Source organism: Corvus hawaiiensis, chromosome 5 (assembly GCF_020740725.1).
Source record: "Corvus hawaiiensis isolate bCorHaw1 chromosome 5, bCorHaw1.pri.cur, whole genome shotgun sequence".
Lineage (NCBI taxonomy): Eukaryota > Metazoa > Chordata > Aves > Passeriformes > Corvidae > Corvus > Corvus hawaiiensis.
In genome coordinates this window covers 13357207-13373092 of record NC_063217.1, presented here as the reverse complement: position 1 = coordinate 13373092, position 15886 = coordinate 13357207, and the positions used below count along the sequence as shown (strand labels likewise).

The 15886-nt window shown below is 41.1% G+C and overlaps 1 protein-coding gene across 2 annotated transcripts; it reads right to left on the bottom strand.

Moving 5' to 3' along the window:
• Positions 1-373: 373 nt before the first annotated feature.
• On the bottom strand, positions 374-3128 carry CYTL1 (cytokine like 1). Of its 2 annotated transcripts, none has more exons than XM_048304202.1 (4): positions 2870-3128; positions 2716-2760; positions 1227-1355; positions 374-1048 (listed from the first exon to the last, which is right to left on the bottom strand). In XM_048304202.1, the coding sequence occupies exons 1-4, from the start codon at positions 3008-3010 to the stop codon at positions 965-967; spliced, it is 399 nt and encodes a 132-aa protein (XP_048160159.1). In that variant the 5' UTR covers positions 3011-3128; the 3' UTR covers positions 374-964. The 2 variants fall into 2 exon arrangements, with proteins under 2 accessions (XP_048160159.1, XP_048160158.1); XM_048304201.1 differs by having other exon boundaries at positions 2867-3125.
• Positions 3129-15886: the final 12758 nt, after the last annotated feature.

Here is a 15886-nt window from a genome sequence, read left to right as displayed (position 1 = left end):
ACCCATGACTCTGGAATTATTGTCTGAAAGTTTTATTAATCCCGGTAGCTCAACTATATGGTTATGTCTCAAAAACTGTCTGAAATTTTAATAGGCTTTCTGGGCCTCTGGCTTAGAATTTACATTCTCACAACTCAGAAATGCTATTAAAAACAAATCACTAATTTCATCAAAGAAATTGTTTGCAGTATAGAAAAGTTCTATTAGTAGAAACTTATACATTGTCAAGTTATGCAGACACAACAAAGTTTGCACTGCTATGGAAACAAAGGTTATGCTGGGAAAAACAACTTGCAAGTGAATGTGAACAGTAAGTTTATAAGAATGACACCTTTCAGCTTGATCTTGAAAGACATGTTGCAACACAAGCATCTTGGATTAGAAGACTGTTTTTATTTAGTTTTCCACAGACACATTTTTTGTCACCTCTAATCTCACAAATCTGACATCAAAAACTATCAAGATATATATTTGAGCTATTCAGGCAGAGAAATCTGCCAGTACAACGTTACTATACGTTCTTCTATTAAACATCCTACAAAAAACAAATATGGTCTCATCCATGCCCATCTAATACAAGAAAAACAGCTAAGTCAAGAGAGAATGTTAATCACACAGTTTTTTTCTTTATATGAGTCTAGTTATTCATAAAAGAGTAAAAATAAAAAATCTAGTTTCTGATGTTTAAACAAAACATACTTTATACGTTTGGCTAAGCTGAAATATCATACCTTGCCAAACGAAAAACTGCTCCCTAATGGTAGGTTCCCTAGCAGCTCAGTAGGTATGCAAGGTATGCAATTCATTTCCTGCCAAGGCAGAGAAAAATGGGTGGGTCCGAGATCATATTGCGAGTGTGCTTGAAAAAGATCTTAGTTGTTGATGTTATAGACTGCATATACATATCTTGACTTTTGGTCACGTCGAAAATTTCCCAGGCATAACTTTTGGGTTTAACTGTCTTTTAGCTCTCAGTGATGGAGTGTTCAATGGGAGGTGAAATGGGAATTTCCAGAGCATTACAGTCATCAGTGAGGAACACCAGGTCCTGGAGAAACAAAAAAAAAAAAAAAAAGGAAGACTAACATTTATGAGAGGAGGAAGGCAGAAGACAGAACAACATTGAGAAGCTTGGGCCTGATCCAGTTTTGCTGGTCAGGGGACAGTGTGGAGACAAAAATGACTAAAAGCAGGGACTCAAGATGCATTGAAGCATCTTGACCTACCCTTCTACAGTAGGAGATCAAGATGGTGTACAGGCTCCGGGCTTTTTCCTTCAGTTTATTCATTTCAACCACTCTGTCACATCCGGGGTAGGCCACAAAATCACGGAGTTTTGCCAACACACAGTAATTCTGCAAAGCATGCAAAAGAGGTCTGTGTAACCCTGCACAAATACAGATTCATGTTTCTCATCCACCACTTCCAAAATTCTTACTGCTGTGGGGGAACCTTGAATTCCTACCTCGATGTACATGTAACCTATGCAGCCTTTAGTTATGAAAATTCATCATCAATATTTTATGACAAAGATGTTTGGTCCAAATAAGTGCTCGGAAAATTGCATATATACAGTCTTAGTCTGCCAGCTTATTTCTCAGAGGCTTTAGGAGGTAGCAGTGCCAATACAATCAAATTGCTCCTGTAGTAGGTGGAGTATTCTACAGAATAGGTGCACTATTTCACTTTTTAGAGAGCACCTGATTTAGCAGATGAACAGATTATCAAGATCTCACAGACTCGATTCCTCTCTTCCTGTACAATAGGTGAAACCGTGACTACCAGTCCTGAATTTTTCAGAGTAATTTTTACCTCAGACTTTGTGCTACCAAAATAAAGCACAGACAACATGAACTTCACAACATCTTTGTGAAGCAGGTAAATAAATACCCCAGCTTTTGCTTTAAAGCCAGGGAAACTGAGGCACTGGACTCACATTTCTTGGTCTTTGCCATGATGTGAGACACTGGCAGCTCTGGAATTGGGATCAAGAGTGTCCTGAATTACAAGACTTGGTGTAGTGCTTACAGAAAATGTGTCAGACATTTCTTTTGTCTGAAATTTTCTGGTTTTTATTTACTCTGTTGAGCACTGGAAAAAGAAGCAAAATACATCAAATATCTCACTGCAGAACACTATGACACTAACTGTGTGCCGGAGGTTATTTTGTCTTAGCTAGGAGACAGCTACTGCTGTTTTTTCTCAGTATCACACTTCTGTATCCTCAGGCACACTTTTTTTCTGGATTCAACAAGTAGCTATTTAAAAGAGAAAAAGCCAGCAAGGTATTCCTGCACTGATTTTTATTAAAACTACACACCAAGAACCACTCAGGATATAAAATGAAGTAGATTTATTAAGTGAAAAAAGTTTATTCTGGATTTCTTCTTTTAAACTATTATTCAAAGTTTTGTTGCACATATTTAATTTCTGTAAAGGCTCTGCCACAGTAAATTAATAGTGTGCATATGGTAATAACTTAAAAATATTGATTTCCTCATTTTAAAATTTTTAATCAAGTAAAATCTCAGAAAGTTCATAAGGATTTTAATAAAGTTCAAACTGAGATTATTTTTGGTCACTCATCTGTCTGGTTAATTAAGCTTTTAAAAATCCTTTAAAATCACTCCCCTGGGATATAATATTAAGAGCTATTCTCTCTTTTCATTAACTGCTTTTACTGCACAACAGTAAGAAAGAAGTGTGCAAACTTACGTGTATGTCCAAGTACAGCCTGGGCAGCGTCTCCACACATGAGTCCTGCAGGAAAGAAGAAAAACCTGTTGCAATTTTGTTTTGAGAGAAAACTGTGTCAGAAGTGGCAACCTGCAATGTCTGTTCAGGAGCTGTTTTTAGGTGGGCTCACCACAGTTTTGGAGGTCTGCAACTCCTTAAAAGACTCTGTGATTTCCTTGCTCAGAGACAACACCCTCGAGTAGCAAGTTGGAGGGGCTGTGCTGGCTAGCAGGGCAGCAGAGAGCAGAGCAGACAGGAGCAGCAGCATCTTCATTGTGGGGAGTTTGTCCAGAAGAGGAGGAAGGGAGGGAAAAAATCACTGCCACTGCTTAGGTAGGTACTGCTGAGTGTCAATGAGTAAGTTAGACAAATCAGTCCTCAATTAAATAGTCTCCTGCATGAACAGGAAAAAAAGTCTGGGGGTGGTCCGAGCAGCAGCTTACTGCCGTCTTAAATTTCCTGCCAACCTATGAGGCAGAGCTGCAAGCACTTTCCTGCCCGGAGCAGGGAAAGGGGGAATGAGGGTAACAAAAACAAACACCACCAGCCCTTTACATTCCAGACAGAAAACAACCTAGTGAGCATCTCAAACAACAGAAATATGTGTAAGAAAGAGCACAGGGTTATCAAGTGTCATAGGCCCTAATCCCTTTGGTGCTTTGGCACATGCATCTCTTTTCTGAGCTGTGGGACTACAGAGACTGCAGATAGAGAGAAATCCTTCCAAAAAGCAAACTTCCCCAGCACAGGAAGGACATGGACCTGTTGCAGTGAGTCCAGAGGAGGCCACCAAGTTGATTAAAGAGATGGAGCGCCTCTCCTATGAGGAAAGGCTGACATAATTGGGATTGTTCTGCCTGGAGAAGAGAAAATGTCAGGGTGACCTAATTGCAGCCTTCTAGTACTTGAAGGGAGCCTACAAGAAAGATAGAGAGGATCTTTTTACAAGGACATGTAGTGGCAGGACAAGGGGGAATGGCTTCAAACTGAAAAAGAGTAGGTTTAGACTAGATATTAGGAAGAAATTCTTTCCTGAGAGTTTAGTGAGGCACTGGAGCAGGTTGCCTCTGGAATTTGTGGATGCAACATCTGTGGAAGTGTTCAAGGCTGGGTTGGATTGGGCTCTGAGCAAGCAATCTGGTCTAGTGGAAGGTGGCCCTGTCCAAGGCAATGTGGTTGGAACGAGAGACCATTTTTAAGGTTCCTTCCAAAACAAGCCATTCTATGATTCTATGATTCACAATTATCAATCAAAACAATAGTGCTTGTTATGGCTGCTTCGGGAGACCCATGTATTTCATATTCACAGTCTCAAGCAATGTGAATACATCTCTATATGGCTGTGATAAATGTATAAAAATTATTTTGCTTTCTGAGTTGAATTTCTGAGGCTTTGTTCTTTTATTAGATGCCAGACGGAGCTGAGAAATCCAGATGCTGGGATGCAGGCCTGAAGCTGAACATATGTTGTTTTATATGTTAATTGTCCTGTAAAATGGAGGTACCCTTGAATGAATAATTGGTTATTTTGAAAGTTATGCCACCCCCAACTTTTTAAATTCAAATTTTAGTAAAGTATTAACCAAAACAATAAAGTATCTGATGAAGTACTGCAATCCCCTGGCATTGTAGTACACCAGGAAGATTAATCTGAAGGTGGGAAAACCAGTTTTGGAGAAAAAAAACATACTCTGTATGGTGCAGAGGACTCTGACTTAAGTCCACCAAAACACCTGGGGGAAATAGGAGAACAGGGCTGTATACTACTCTCTTGTTATGCACTTCTTTGCCTTCATAAAGAACAGTTGGTTTAGTAACGTCATGTACTCCTGAATGCTAAAATGGTAGATCCTTGGAGAATAAAGAAAAGTTGGGAATCCTGGTTGTGGGGATTTTAGGACCAGCCTTGGACTGCTGGGACTTATTTTCAGGAAAAGGAGTTGTCTGGACAAGTGAGTTAAGAGGCCAGAGGGAGACAGGAAGCCTTTTGAGAGGGCCCCAAGCAGCTGGATCATAATTCTAAGTGCAGCTACATGATGCACATCCAAGGAAAGGATCCTACTTACTGTGGGTCTTGCTAGTAAAGAAACAGATTCTTAATCACCATCTCATTGCTGTAAAGAATAGCTGAGGATAGGAGTGAAATATGATCCTTCTATCACATTCATGTTTGGCAAGCTGCTGAAATGTAGTTGCTCTGCCAGAACAGCAGTTTTCTGAACAGCATAAATGCTCTCCCAGTACTAGAAGTCAGCAACCCAGCTGCTGCCAAGGATGACTTAGGAAAGCAAAGGCTGGATCTGGCTTCTCCAAAACACTTCATCAAATTAAAAAAACCCCAAAACAACTATTTTGTGAAGGTGGAAAATTCCTAAGATAATTTGCTGTGAGGTTTTTGCTCAGCTGCAGTATTCCTACCTTGTGGTTTCCCTTTGATCCCATATAACCTAAGTCAAGGAAAGTCACCTTTGACGGATGTCTGAGCTACCCTCAGAAACCATAGGATGTTTTATTTCCTGAAAAAACACAAAATACTGGCATTTAATTTCCTCACCTACATATTCTCCCTGGGCCAGATTACTTGCATAGGTGACTCTGACCCAAATGATTATTTTCCAATATCCAGTATCTCATCAGCACTATTGCCTATCTCAGTGTGCAGAATATGCAATTCAGTTAAACGATGACAAATACTTTCTTTTCAGTTACTTCTATTTGTAGCTCATCAGCAAGATTATCCTTGATCTCTGAGTACATTCAATTTATGGTCCAGATATGACTAAATAATTTTTTTCTCCAACAAGCTCAGTGGTGACCTCAGGAGAACTTGCAAGTGACACCAGGCACTAGGAGTCCTCTCAGTCTAAGGCACCTGGCACAACTGTGAAGCAGATACACAGTTACCGAAGCCCTTGAAACTCCAGAATCTTTTCAGTGGCTGTCTTTATCCAGTCACTTATGCAAAGCCACTTATTAATTCTGGTGCATACCCTGCCTTGGGCAGAGAAGGTCTTTAACAGGGAAACACAAGCTGTTCTTCACAAAGGCTAATAGCCTCTTAGAGGCAATATTCAAAATGGACATGGAAATAGAATTTAGAGCTACAGGAGGGGAAGGGGAAAAGGATCAAAATATATTAGAATCAAAACTTGCCTAAGGATTGCCTCTGTGGAGAAGCAGCTATTTACAGCCCTTCCAGTCTGTGGGACAATGCTCAGGCTGGCATTAGGAGGGAGCACAGCGGGAGTCAATCAGTGTCACCATATTTGTTATCACACTGTGGACATCTCCAGCACAGACACATCTTTATCATGCTCTTCCATTCAGTGAGCACGGGGGCTTCAAGGGCTCAGGACACACACTCTCACAGTTTTGCATTAACTCTTGATGCTGATGATGTCACTACATCTCTGAGTGTTCTTCACAGTGCATTTCTTTGCTCTTATATAAGGAATATTCCATAGAAAAGCAGACACATGGGCTGAGAAGAAACTGAGAAGCCTATCATGACATAACTGTGTATATATTTTTATTAAAACGTTTTAATCTGTGTTGTCCTTTTCTTCCAAGTTACTGAAAACTCAAACAATAATACTTCTCTAAAAGTCAAAGGACTCACTATGCAGTCAGAAATTCTCCCATTTTTGAATAGTCTACTAGGGTGTCCAGCAACTTTTGACAAAAGCCCCTGGAAGCTGCTGATTTTTTAACACCAAAATCCACCTTCTTAATGAAAATACTTACTTTAAAATAGTTGGGGGCCATCATGAGACACCTCATGTAATGAATATAATGAAAAATAAAAAAAGTAAAATATAAAAACAATAAAACAGAGAAAGCTCTGTGTTTAAGCAGCACCTCAAAGCCCAAAATGACTCAGCTTTTTGCTGTGATGAAGGAGCCACTTCTTGTTTCAAAGCAGGGCTAAACTGCCCTGCGAGCTCCCAGCTCAGCACAAGACTTTTTGGAAACCCTGGCCTCTTGTTTAAGGTCTTACCAGTTTGTCATGTTTTTCCTTGCTGTGAAACAGTACATTTTGCTGAGCCTTTCTGTAAACATCAGCTGAAATTCAGTGCAGAAGTTGTGCAGCCTCACACATTGCCCTGAGTCTGGGGGTGCTGGTGCACAATGCTGACAGATTCCTGGCACAGAGAGAAGCCTGATATGCCTGCATTTGAAGCTGGGGTAATCCAATGCATCTTATTTTCTCTTCCATGATGGCAGTAAGAGTCTGCTGACCATCTGCATGGCTTGGCCAAGCTATGAGACATAGACAAGGCAGGCAGGGTCTCAGAGCTGTCTCTGGGCTGGTGCAGCAATGCCATTTCCCCATGATAATTAAGCAAGAGTCTTTTTTTCCTTACTCAGTGGTACAGGCTTCTTTTTTCTTCACTGTTGCTGTTATTTAAAAAAATTTACATATATATTGAGGAAACTAATGCTACTGCTCAATAGCCTGTTCTTACATAAAATGGTTATGGAAGCAGGTAAAACCATCTGGGTCAGAAAAAGAAATTAGATGTTCTGAAATCTGTTGGTCTTGCTAGCACGAACCTGGCACTGGGCACTTTCCCTGACGAAAAACATATGGAAATGGGGAGCCCTGTGATCCAGGACACAGACAGGACAGCCCAGCAGACCTGGGGAGCAGGAATCATTTCCATGTGCAGCCTCAGACAAGTGACCAAATCATTTGCACTGTCTGTGCTGACCAGCCCTCTCTGCAGGCAGTGTCCAACCTGCCTTTGCAGCAGAGCAGGGGCTCAGGCAGCAGCATCCTGCACCCAGAGGGCACACGGGGCTCTGGATGATGGCAGAGCCCGAGACAGCTCAGAGATGTCCACACGAGCATCTGTCACTGCAGTGCAGGCGTAGCCTGGCTTGTCTCCATCCTGGCTGCTGTCCCCATAATGGGGATAATGGTATTTCCCACAGACGCTGTGGGAACTCAGCCATCAACACCAGGGAGACGGGAGATTATGCGGTTTTAGCCTTGTCAGGGATACTCTTTTCAGTGACTGCAAGGCGTATTGATTCAAGTAATGCAGGATTTAGAGGTTTAAGCCGTCACCACCTTGCTAAGAAAAAGGCAATTTTAGCTTGGAGTAACTTGCAGACCTCTCCAGTGAAATAACAGTGGTGCTTTCAGCCTGGCTCCCTGTCTGGCCATGGCACAGGCAGAGCTGCCTTGTCCCAGTTACACACAAGTACCTTGTCTGGACTCTGCCTGGGCGTTGAGACCACTCGTGTGAGTTATCCCAAGGTAATACCATTCTTTATTAACACTGCAGTCAGAGTCACAATAACAGGGCTTTGAGGAGGGAGCCTTGTTCAGGTTCAGAGCAGCAGTATTTCAAGTTATTCATGTTTTCCTGCTCTGCCTTGCCGTCCATCCTCCTCCCTCTCTCTCTCTCACATGCAAATGTGGTAGATAGCTCAAGGTCTTATCATTGCTGGTCAGCTTCCCACCCGCCCTAATTACCCTCGTGATGAAAAATTATGTCAGCCACCAAGGAGTGTACCGGGGGTGATATAAATAAATGTATTCATCTACCAAATTTGTCCTGGATATAAGCCCTCCAGGGAATTCAAATGCTGAAAAATGCAAGGTCTAAGCTCTCTGCTGTCCCTCCAAGGAGCTCTTGTCTATGCTGTGGTTAATATACAAGGGGATGAGTGACTCTATTTTTTAGGACTGGTATTCCAGCACCTTTCAGAAGAATTATGTCACTGAAAGAAAAATAGATGAGACTGAAAGTGCAGCTCTGTAAAACAATCCAATCCAAGCCAAAGAAGAATCCAAAGAGACTTTGCTGAAGTACTGCCTACACAAGAGCTTTTTAGTAGCTGCTTAGCATGCTAGCAGGCACAGTTTTCTACTTATTCTTGCCTAGAAAACTGCAAATGTCACAGCTTATGTTGTTGTATATTTCTAGATACAAACAATAGTTCTTCCAGCAGGCTAGAAAAACTGCAAGGTAATGTAAATTCTCATCTCAGCTGGCAGAGAAGGTAAGGTACAACTCCACACAATACGTCATGTCTTCCTAGTTCTGCTTTCTTTCTGTACATGGCTTTTTGAGCTTTATACTTAAGATCAGTGGAAGAAATCCTGCCATCTCTGAAATCAATAACACAAGTCACAGACTCTTGTGGATCCACATTCTCACTTTAGATTAAAACTTGTGTTCAGTTCACTGGCCTTAGTATCACAAAAGCCCTAAAGCCAAAGTAAGAGTAAATCAGTCTCATTATTTCTTGTTTGTCACAGAGAGCATTACCTTTGGAGTCCTGTCTGTTGGTGACACAGCACAGATTCAGAGCTTTATCAGTGCCTTGAAGCCAAATGATATGACAAGTACCTTGTACAGCTAAAATACTCTTTTAAGGAATAAAAGTGTATAAAATAGAGGGGAATAGCTGAGGATCTACTCTACTACTTAATATCCAGAAGTGATGAAAATGAGTGGAGGTTAATTTTATATAAGAAAATCCATCAGCTTAATAATTATATTTTTGTTCTGTCAGCTTGACTTGAAACAAAGAAAACATAAATACCAGAACATGTCAGAAACTGGTGTTAACAACAGACTGTGTTTCAGATGTAATTGCCATTTAAACCTGAACAACTTTTCTGTTTTAAATTCTTTTGATAAAAATAAAACAGAAAAAGGATCTCCTTCTGCCTCTGAATCACATATTACATGTGTTCCCAGATGACTAAGTGTCCCTACAAGTGTGGTTTTAGCTTGGTTTTGTTTAAGTTGGGTGACTGAGGAAAGAATGAGTCGAAGATCCATGGAGTGTAGCTGCATACATACATGATACAGTTGATATTTTGCTATAAGAATTAGACTGTAGCTTGCAGGGGGTCTTGCCTACACCCAGAGGTTGCCCTGTCATCCTCACAGGTAGTTTTGAGAACATTTGTAAGGATGAGGTGCTGAACAGGCCCCTTCTGCCTGCAGGGCTGGCTCTCAGGCAGCTTCCCAGAGAGCACCCAGCGCTGGGTTAACCCAGCACTGGGATAACCAGTGGCATGGAGAGCCAGGGCAGGGATGTGTGTTCATGGTCACCACCTGGGTGAAAGGCATGGCAGAGCCAAGGCTGGCTTGGGAGCCTTCCTCAGAAGAGTGTCTACTTACTCTCACAGTTTTATAAAGTTTCAGTTTATAGTTATTCCCAAATAAACCACAAAATGGAGACAATATTACATCTGGGTAATGTAGTGAGGAAAGCACTGAGGGATGGCACAAAGAGAAATATTTTGAGTGAAGAATCACCTTAGTTGGAGCATTATGTCTTTCATGTGTAGAACCAGCCAAGGTCTTAAACATCTATGCTTTTAATTTTGGACCATTAAGCTAATTTCCATTGGAAATAATCAAATTAACATTTATTTTCCTTCTTTCTATTTGGCTGCAGCTTTTTTGTTTTGTTTTGTTTTGTTTTGTTTTGTTTTGTTTTGTTTTGTTTTTTTGATGTTTTGGAAGGGTTGTGGCTGGGGAAGTGAGAACTTGGCTTGATTTAAGATGTAAATGCAATTCTATCAATCTTCCCCTCTGCTAATGGTCTGCCTGGGCATTTTAAGGGCATATAGTGAAAAGGAAACTGTGACTGCTAAAGAAAAGCCACCCCCTGCTGTTCCTGTTCATATTTATTTCACAATCAGCCCATTGAAACGGTGTGATTCACACTCTGATGCTGTCGTTGTCTAGCTGGCAAAGTCACTGGAGAATTTAACTTTTCCCAAGCTGAAAAGTAGGCAGACTGCATTTGGGCAAAAAGCAATCTTATCAGCAATGAGAGTTAGTTAGATCACTGCAGTGATCTCTCTTGCTGAGAGCTAGGCCTACCCTTGCAAATGAGAAGCTCTCTTGAAATAAGCAGCTGTCTTCAAAAAACTGAGAACTGTTGCTTTTGAAATGTAAAGTGTCCTTCTGATATACATATATATAGAATACACAAGAGTAAAGTCACGCCAAAGTCTGAAGGGGCAATTTAAATGTTCTTTGTTAAAACATTGTTTCTCAAATAAATAGCCGAAAAAGGGTAAAAGCATGTGTGAGTGCACAAGAGGGAAAGAGGCTTCCCAATTCCCCAGTAATCTTGAGTAAATACTAAAGGAAAACTCTGTCTGTTTATCTTAAATTATCCAGACTTACTGTACTCACCATCTACCTAGTAACCAAGCAGCTTGTGTGAAATAATGACTTCCTGGTAACATAAAGACACAAGGCTGAAGCTTTATCTTTACTATATTAATCATGATCTATCTTTGTGACAAGTATTACCATATACCCTTCCACTGACCTAACTTAAACATTTGGGATTCTGTATCAACATAAATGATCAGAAACAAAAAGCAGATAACTAGAGTCTGGATTAATGGAAATAATTAAATCCAATAGCACTATGTGTTTATCTATGCGCCTTCACATAGAATTTCTACTGTAGTGCAAGAACTCATGGTGATGATGGAGGATGCAAAAAAAAAGTGCTAAGTTAATTACTACATACTTGCTCATTAATCATGGGATAAATATTAGCTGCTTGTTGGAATAGCCATGAAAAAGGTGAATTTAATCTTAGGATGTGTCAGAGAAGTTACAGCCAGCAAGGACAAGGAGATACTGATTCTGGTATAAAGGCAGGGATCTGCTCATCTGGCATGTTGGCCACTTTTGGCCACCCATAGTTGAGGAGGATGAATTCAGACTGCATGGGGTGCAGAAAGAACTGAGAATATTCAGTGTAAGGGAAATTTGGGACAAGGTGTGCATATTTCCCTTCTACATCTCTTTCCTTGTCACCCCAGTTACTTTTCCAACAGCTGGGTCCTTGCCCTGCTCTTCTGGCAAAGCCAGCTCTCAGCTGTGTTGCTCAGGGCACTCCGGATCCATCGAAGCCTCCTTTGTTCACAATCCATTTTCCCACGGCTGCTGCTGGGAAATTCTGTAATAGGGGATAGAAAGGGAGGTGGTCCTGTAGACCCCTATGCACATACATTCCAGTGTCTCAAAATCCAGGCACACTGGGACTGTAGAGCCCAGGGAAAGAGGGAACTCTTCTTCTGTGCCCAACCCTTTGGATTGGGCTCTGCCTTGGTGGCTGACCGGTAGCTATCACTTGGACTGAGGTGAGAATTGAAGCTGCGGAGGCACAGGACGATGGTCAATGGCTTTCTAGGAGAGAGCTCAGAGCTGCCTGAAGTAGAGGCTGGAGGCCTTGGAGTCCAGCCCAGAGAAGGACGTGACAATGTGCTGGCCAGGGAAGGACAGTTGTCCCACCTAGTCTGAATTGAGCATTAAAACAGCTGTGCCAGCAGCACTGTGCAGCTACACAGAAAGGCTGGTTTTGCTCCTGGGGAACATGAAAAGCACATGTACAGGCAGGCAGCAGAGCAGCTGCTGCACTCAGAACATCAACCCACTTTATTCATTAAATGTATGCTAACAAAAAAGGTTGGCATCAACTTTGTTCACATCAAAAAGACACAGTTCCAATTCTTGCTATTGCATAATTTAGGTACACGAGCTTCTGTAATAAAACAGTGTGCCAGGCAGAGAATGATAGCATTGTCCACACCATTGTCTCTCTGACACCAAAGAGAAATGGAGCAAATGGAGTCAAAGAAACCAAACAACATTCAGGAAAGTATCAAAGTGATCAAAGCAGCCTCTTTTATTCTGCTTTACACATAGTTTTCAAAGAAGTGTTACATTTCCAAACATACTCTGTCCATTCTTGAAGCCAATAAACCAGCTCTGTTTAGCTTTATGCTTTGATAGGAGTAGGAACAACAACAAAAAAAAATCTTTAGTGAATTGAGTTTTCTAAGCCTTGCTATCAAGTTTTGAACTTGCTAGGAAAAGACTAAATGTATTTGTTGTTCTTTGAGGAAGCAGAGCCTTCATTGAGGGAGACCTGGTGTCAGGCCTGAGTAGCCCTATAGGAAAATCAGCATTTGCAAGCATGAGGAGAAGCTCTGAGCAGATTTTTTGTTCATTTGTATTTAATATAGCTCTTTGTTAGCAGACCAAGCCTCAGGGAAAAAGAGCAACCCACAGAGTATGTAAGAGCATTTTGGAAAAGACCATAGCCCTTTTATGGCTAGAAAATATTGATTATTTTTATGTATCTATCTCCCATTATTTTCCCAAAGACATAGGCAAGGTTTCAAGGCACCTGATCTAAATGCACGGAAGGAAAATATTATTTTGTCGATGTTATCATTTGACCATTAATGATGTCAAGCACGAAGCTTTTCTTATACCCTGGCAGGATGTACCCCATTTCTGTCTTTGTAAAATCAGATTTTCTCTCTGTGCTGCAGCGACTGCAAAGCACAAGCTGCCCCCAGGGAGGTATTTTGTTTAGCTGTGTGGACACATTCCTCCAGGAAATACTGAAGCCAAACCACACACACACAACACACACAGGCCTTCCATTAGAAGAATTCAAAGCTTGAAGAGAAAACAAACCAGTACTGGGTCTGGAATCTGAACTTCAGTGCATGTTTAATTGTGTATTTCACATTCTTCTTTGTTTTTACCAGCTGGGCTGTGGACCAATATAGTCATTTTCTGAACACAGGGAGCACTGTCCAAGGACAGCCCTATATCCCCTGGCCAGGTCAGAGTGGAAAAAAACAACATGGAAAAAATATTTGCATATCCAGCACTCACTTGTTTTTCCCACGTGTGAGACAGACATGGAGAGTGGCAATTGTTGTCATGAGTGAGAACTTGCTGCACAGTATGTCGCTGTGGAGGAGAATCATGCAAGTCAGGAGGCAAGAGAAGTCATATATGTATGATTACTCTTTCATGCTTTCTTTTCTTTTCACTCACTCAAGGCAGAGATGTGAGGAAAATCAAGTTCTATTTTATTCTCAGATGGAGCCAGATACTGGCATCCATTTTGGCAGCTGGAGTCAGAAACAGGACAACTGATACAGTAACATGATTAAAACTATCAGTCTGACCCTCACTTAGGACTTGCCTTCAGCCCTGAAACAGAGCTGCTATTAGGCCAGACACTCTATGAGAATGAACTATATTCTAGTGCTTTATTTTTTTGTTTCTTTAACACATCTATCTATCTGTCTATCTATCTATCTATCTATCTATCTATCTATCTTTATTTATTGAACTTTTATTTATCAAGATTTTTATTTATTTAACTTTACTTGTTTTACAGGTTCTGATCACAGGAACTAAAGACACCAGGGATTTGTGGGCTGCTTGCAGGTGGCTCAGATGAGCAAACATGAGGACAAACCATGAGATTTACTTCTCCTGCCAGACCTGGTGATAGGGGCCCCTCTTCTGCTGCCCAGTCGAAGTCCTCGAGGATCAGAGCCCCTCATGTCAGTGAGTTCAAGGACTCTCCTTCTTGGGGCTCCCTCCATTACCAGCTTCCCCAAGCAGAGGAAGAGCCAGAAAGCAGATGGTCCTGTCTTAAGTGACAAAGGTGAAGAGGTGCCAGTGTTTGATGCTGGAGCAATACAGAAAAATGGCTCCACTCAGAGGTGAAAACATCATAAGCTCTGCAATGTTTTACTCAAAGGCACTGCTAGATAGGGACAAAATTTTTATAAATGTTTTGGGCAGTGTTGAACACACCATCATTTATTAGCAAATGATTCAATTAGAATTCTGTTAGTAATTAGAAAGCAAATACTTATAAAGTAGGATAAGACTGATGTAAATGAGGGTGTTGCTCTCCTCTTCAGATTGTTCTGGTGCTTCAGCTAACATTAAACAGTAGATGTGACAACTATATTCTTAAAAGAAATACAAAATAATTTTGGATTAGACTGCTGATGTTGAGAGATTCTTGCTACAGAATACAAATTACTTGAATTTCCAGTGCAATCTCTGAAAGACCTTCAGCTGTGTCAGAGATCAGCATCAGATGCTGACTTCTTTTTCAAAGACAGCACTGATTAAAAGATGATGGTGTTCTTCTCGGAGTAAAACTCAAGGTTCACAGTCTGATAGTGAATTCAGTAAGGACACCCTTTGACCTGAAACTCTGTGTGTGTGTGCCAAGAGCATAAAAAGCATGCAGAGAAAGTTGTGGACAAATATTTGTGTGCAACTACCTAGTCAAGTGAAGTATGCTTGGGTGGACTCTGTGCTGGAGTTTTAATGCATAATTCAGAATCTTCTTTAATAAATCATGCGGCCATTGGTCCTTCTGAAGCACAGATGCCTTAGGGACTATAATGATTTCTGGCTTTTTTTTTTGTTTATGCATGCTTTTTTTAAAAAATTCCTTTTGTCTTTTGGCTCACAGACTCCAGTGAGGGAACGAAATCTGCTGATAGTGAGTGTAACTCACTAGAGGATATCTGAAGCAGACGCTACATGTCATTATCTACTATGTTGCTGAGGGCTGGAGACTAATTTCCAGGTGAAACATGTTGTTAGCACTGCTGTATGGATTAAAGCCTACGGGGCAACGTCATAGATCAAGACTCCCACTGAGTCAGAAGCTGTGTAAACATGTGGTGAAAAGATGATCTCTGGGTCACAGAACTTTGCACGCTTCTCTGTTTAACCTACTGCCGTCTTTCTCTGCAGGTTGTTCCTTACAGTCCATTAATAATGATGTATTTTGCTTGTCTGGCAATTGCATGCCTGCTTAGCATTTGTTTCATGGAATCAATAAATGAAAAATGTCTGTGTTAATATGGTGGATTTCTCACTGTTGTGTCTACTGGCATCAATTAATCATTCCTTCTTGAGACAGCACACTGAGAAGGTACTCAAATTTCTGTCTCTTCCAAGAGCACATACATACATCTGAAAAAGTCCGTATCTGGTTTGGGGGTTTTGTGTACCTGGGATTTTCAGACTGGCCAGCTCTTCTTCCAACAGTTCTTCCTAGTAGAAGAAACACTGCTTTTGGAGTTTATTTCATCTGGCAACATTTAGGATGAATAGCACAATGAATGTGTCAGTGTTTCTAAACAGTTTCTTCTGTTTGAATCTAAACCCAAAAGGCAAACTCTTCCTTTGTATTACCACTCCACTATCTGGTCCATAGAACAGAGAGCTTTCACAGCACCAAGAACTTGGCTATCCTGCTCCAGCTCATGTATTCAGCTTCAGAAGGCCTCAGCTCAATTCCTGTCACTTTA

Bases quoted from the DNA above. Each gene is read 5' to 3' on its own strand.
- CYTL1 (XM_048304201.1), bottom strand. From the start codon at position 3,010: ATGAAGATGCTGCTGCTCCTGTCTGCTCTGCTCTCTGCTGCCCTGCTA. The intron at 1,356-2,715 runs GTAAGTTTGCAC...CATGCTTTGCAG, and splicing joins GGCTGTACTTGGACATACAC to AATTACTGTGTGTTGGCAAA. The intron at 1,049-1,226 runs GTAGGTCAAGAT...TTGTTTCTCCAG, and splicing joins TGATCTCCTACTGTAGAAGG to GACCTGGTGTTCCTCACTGA.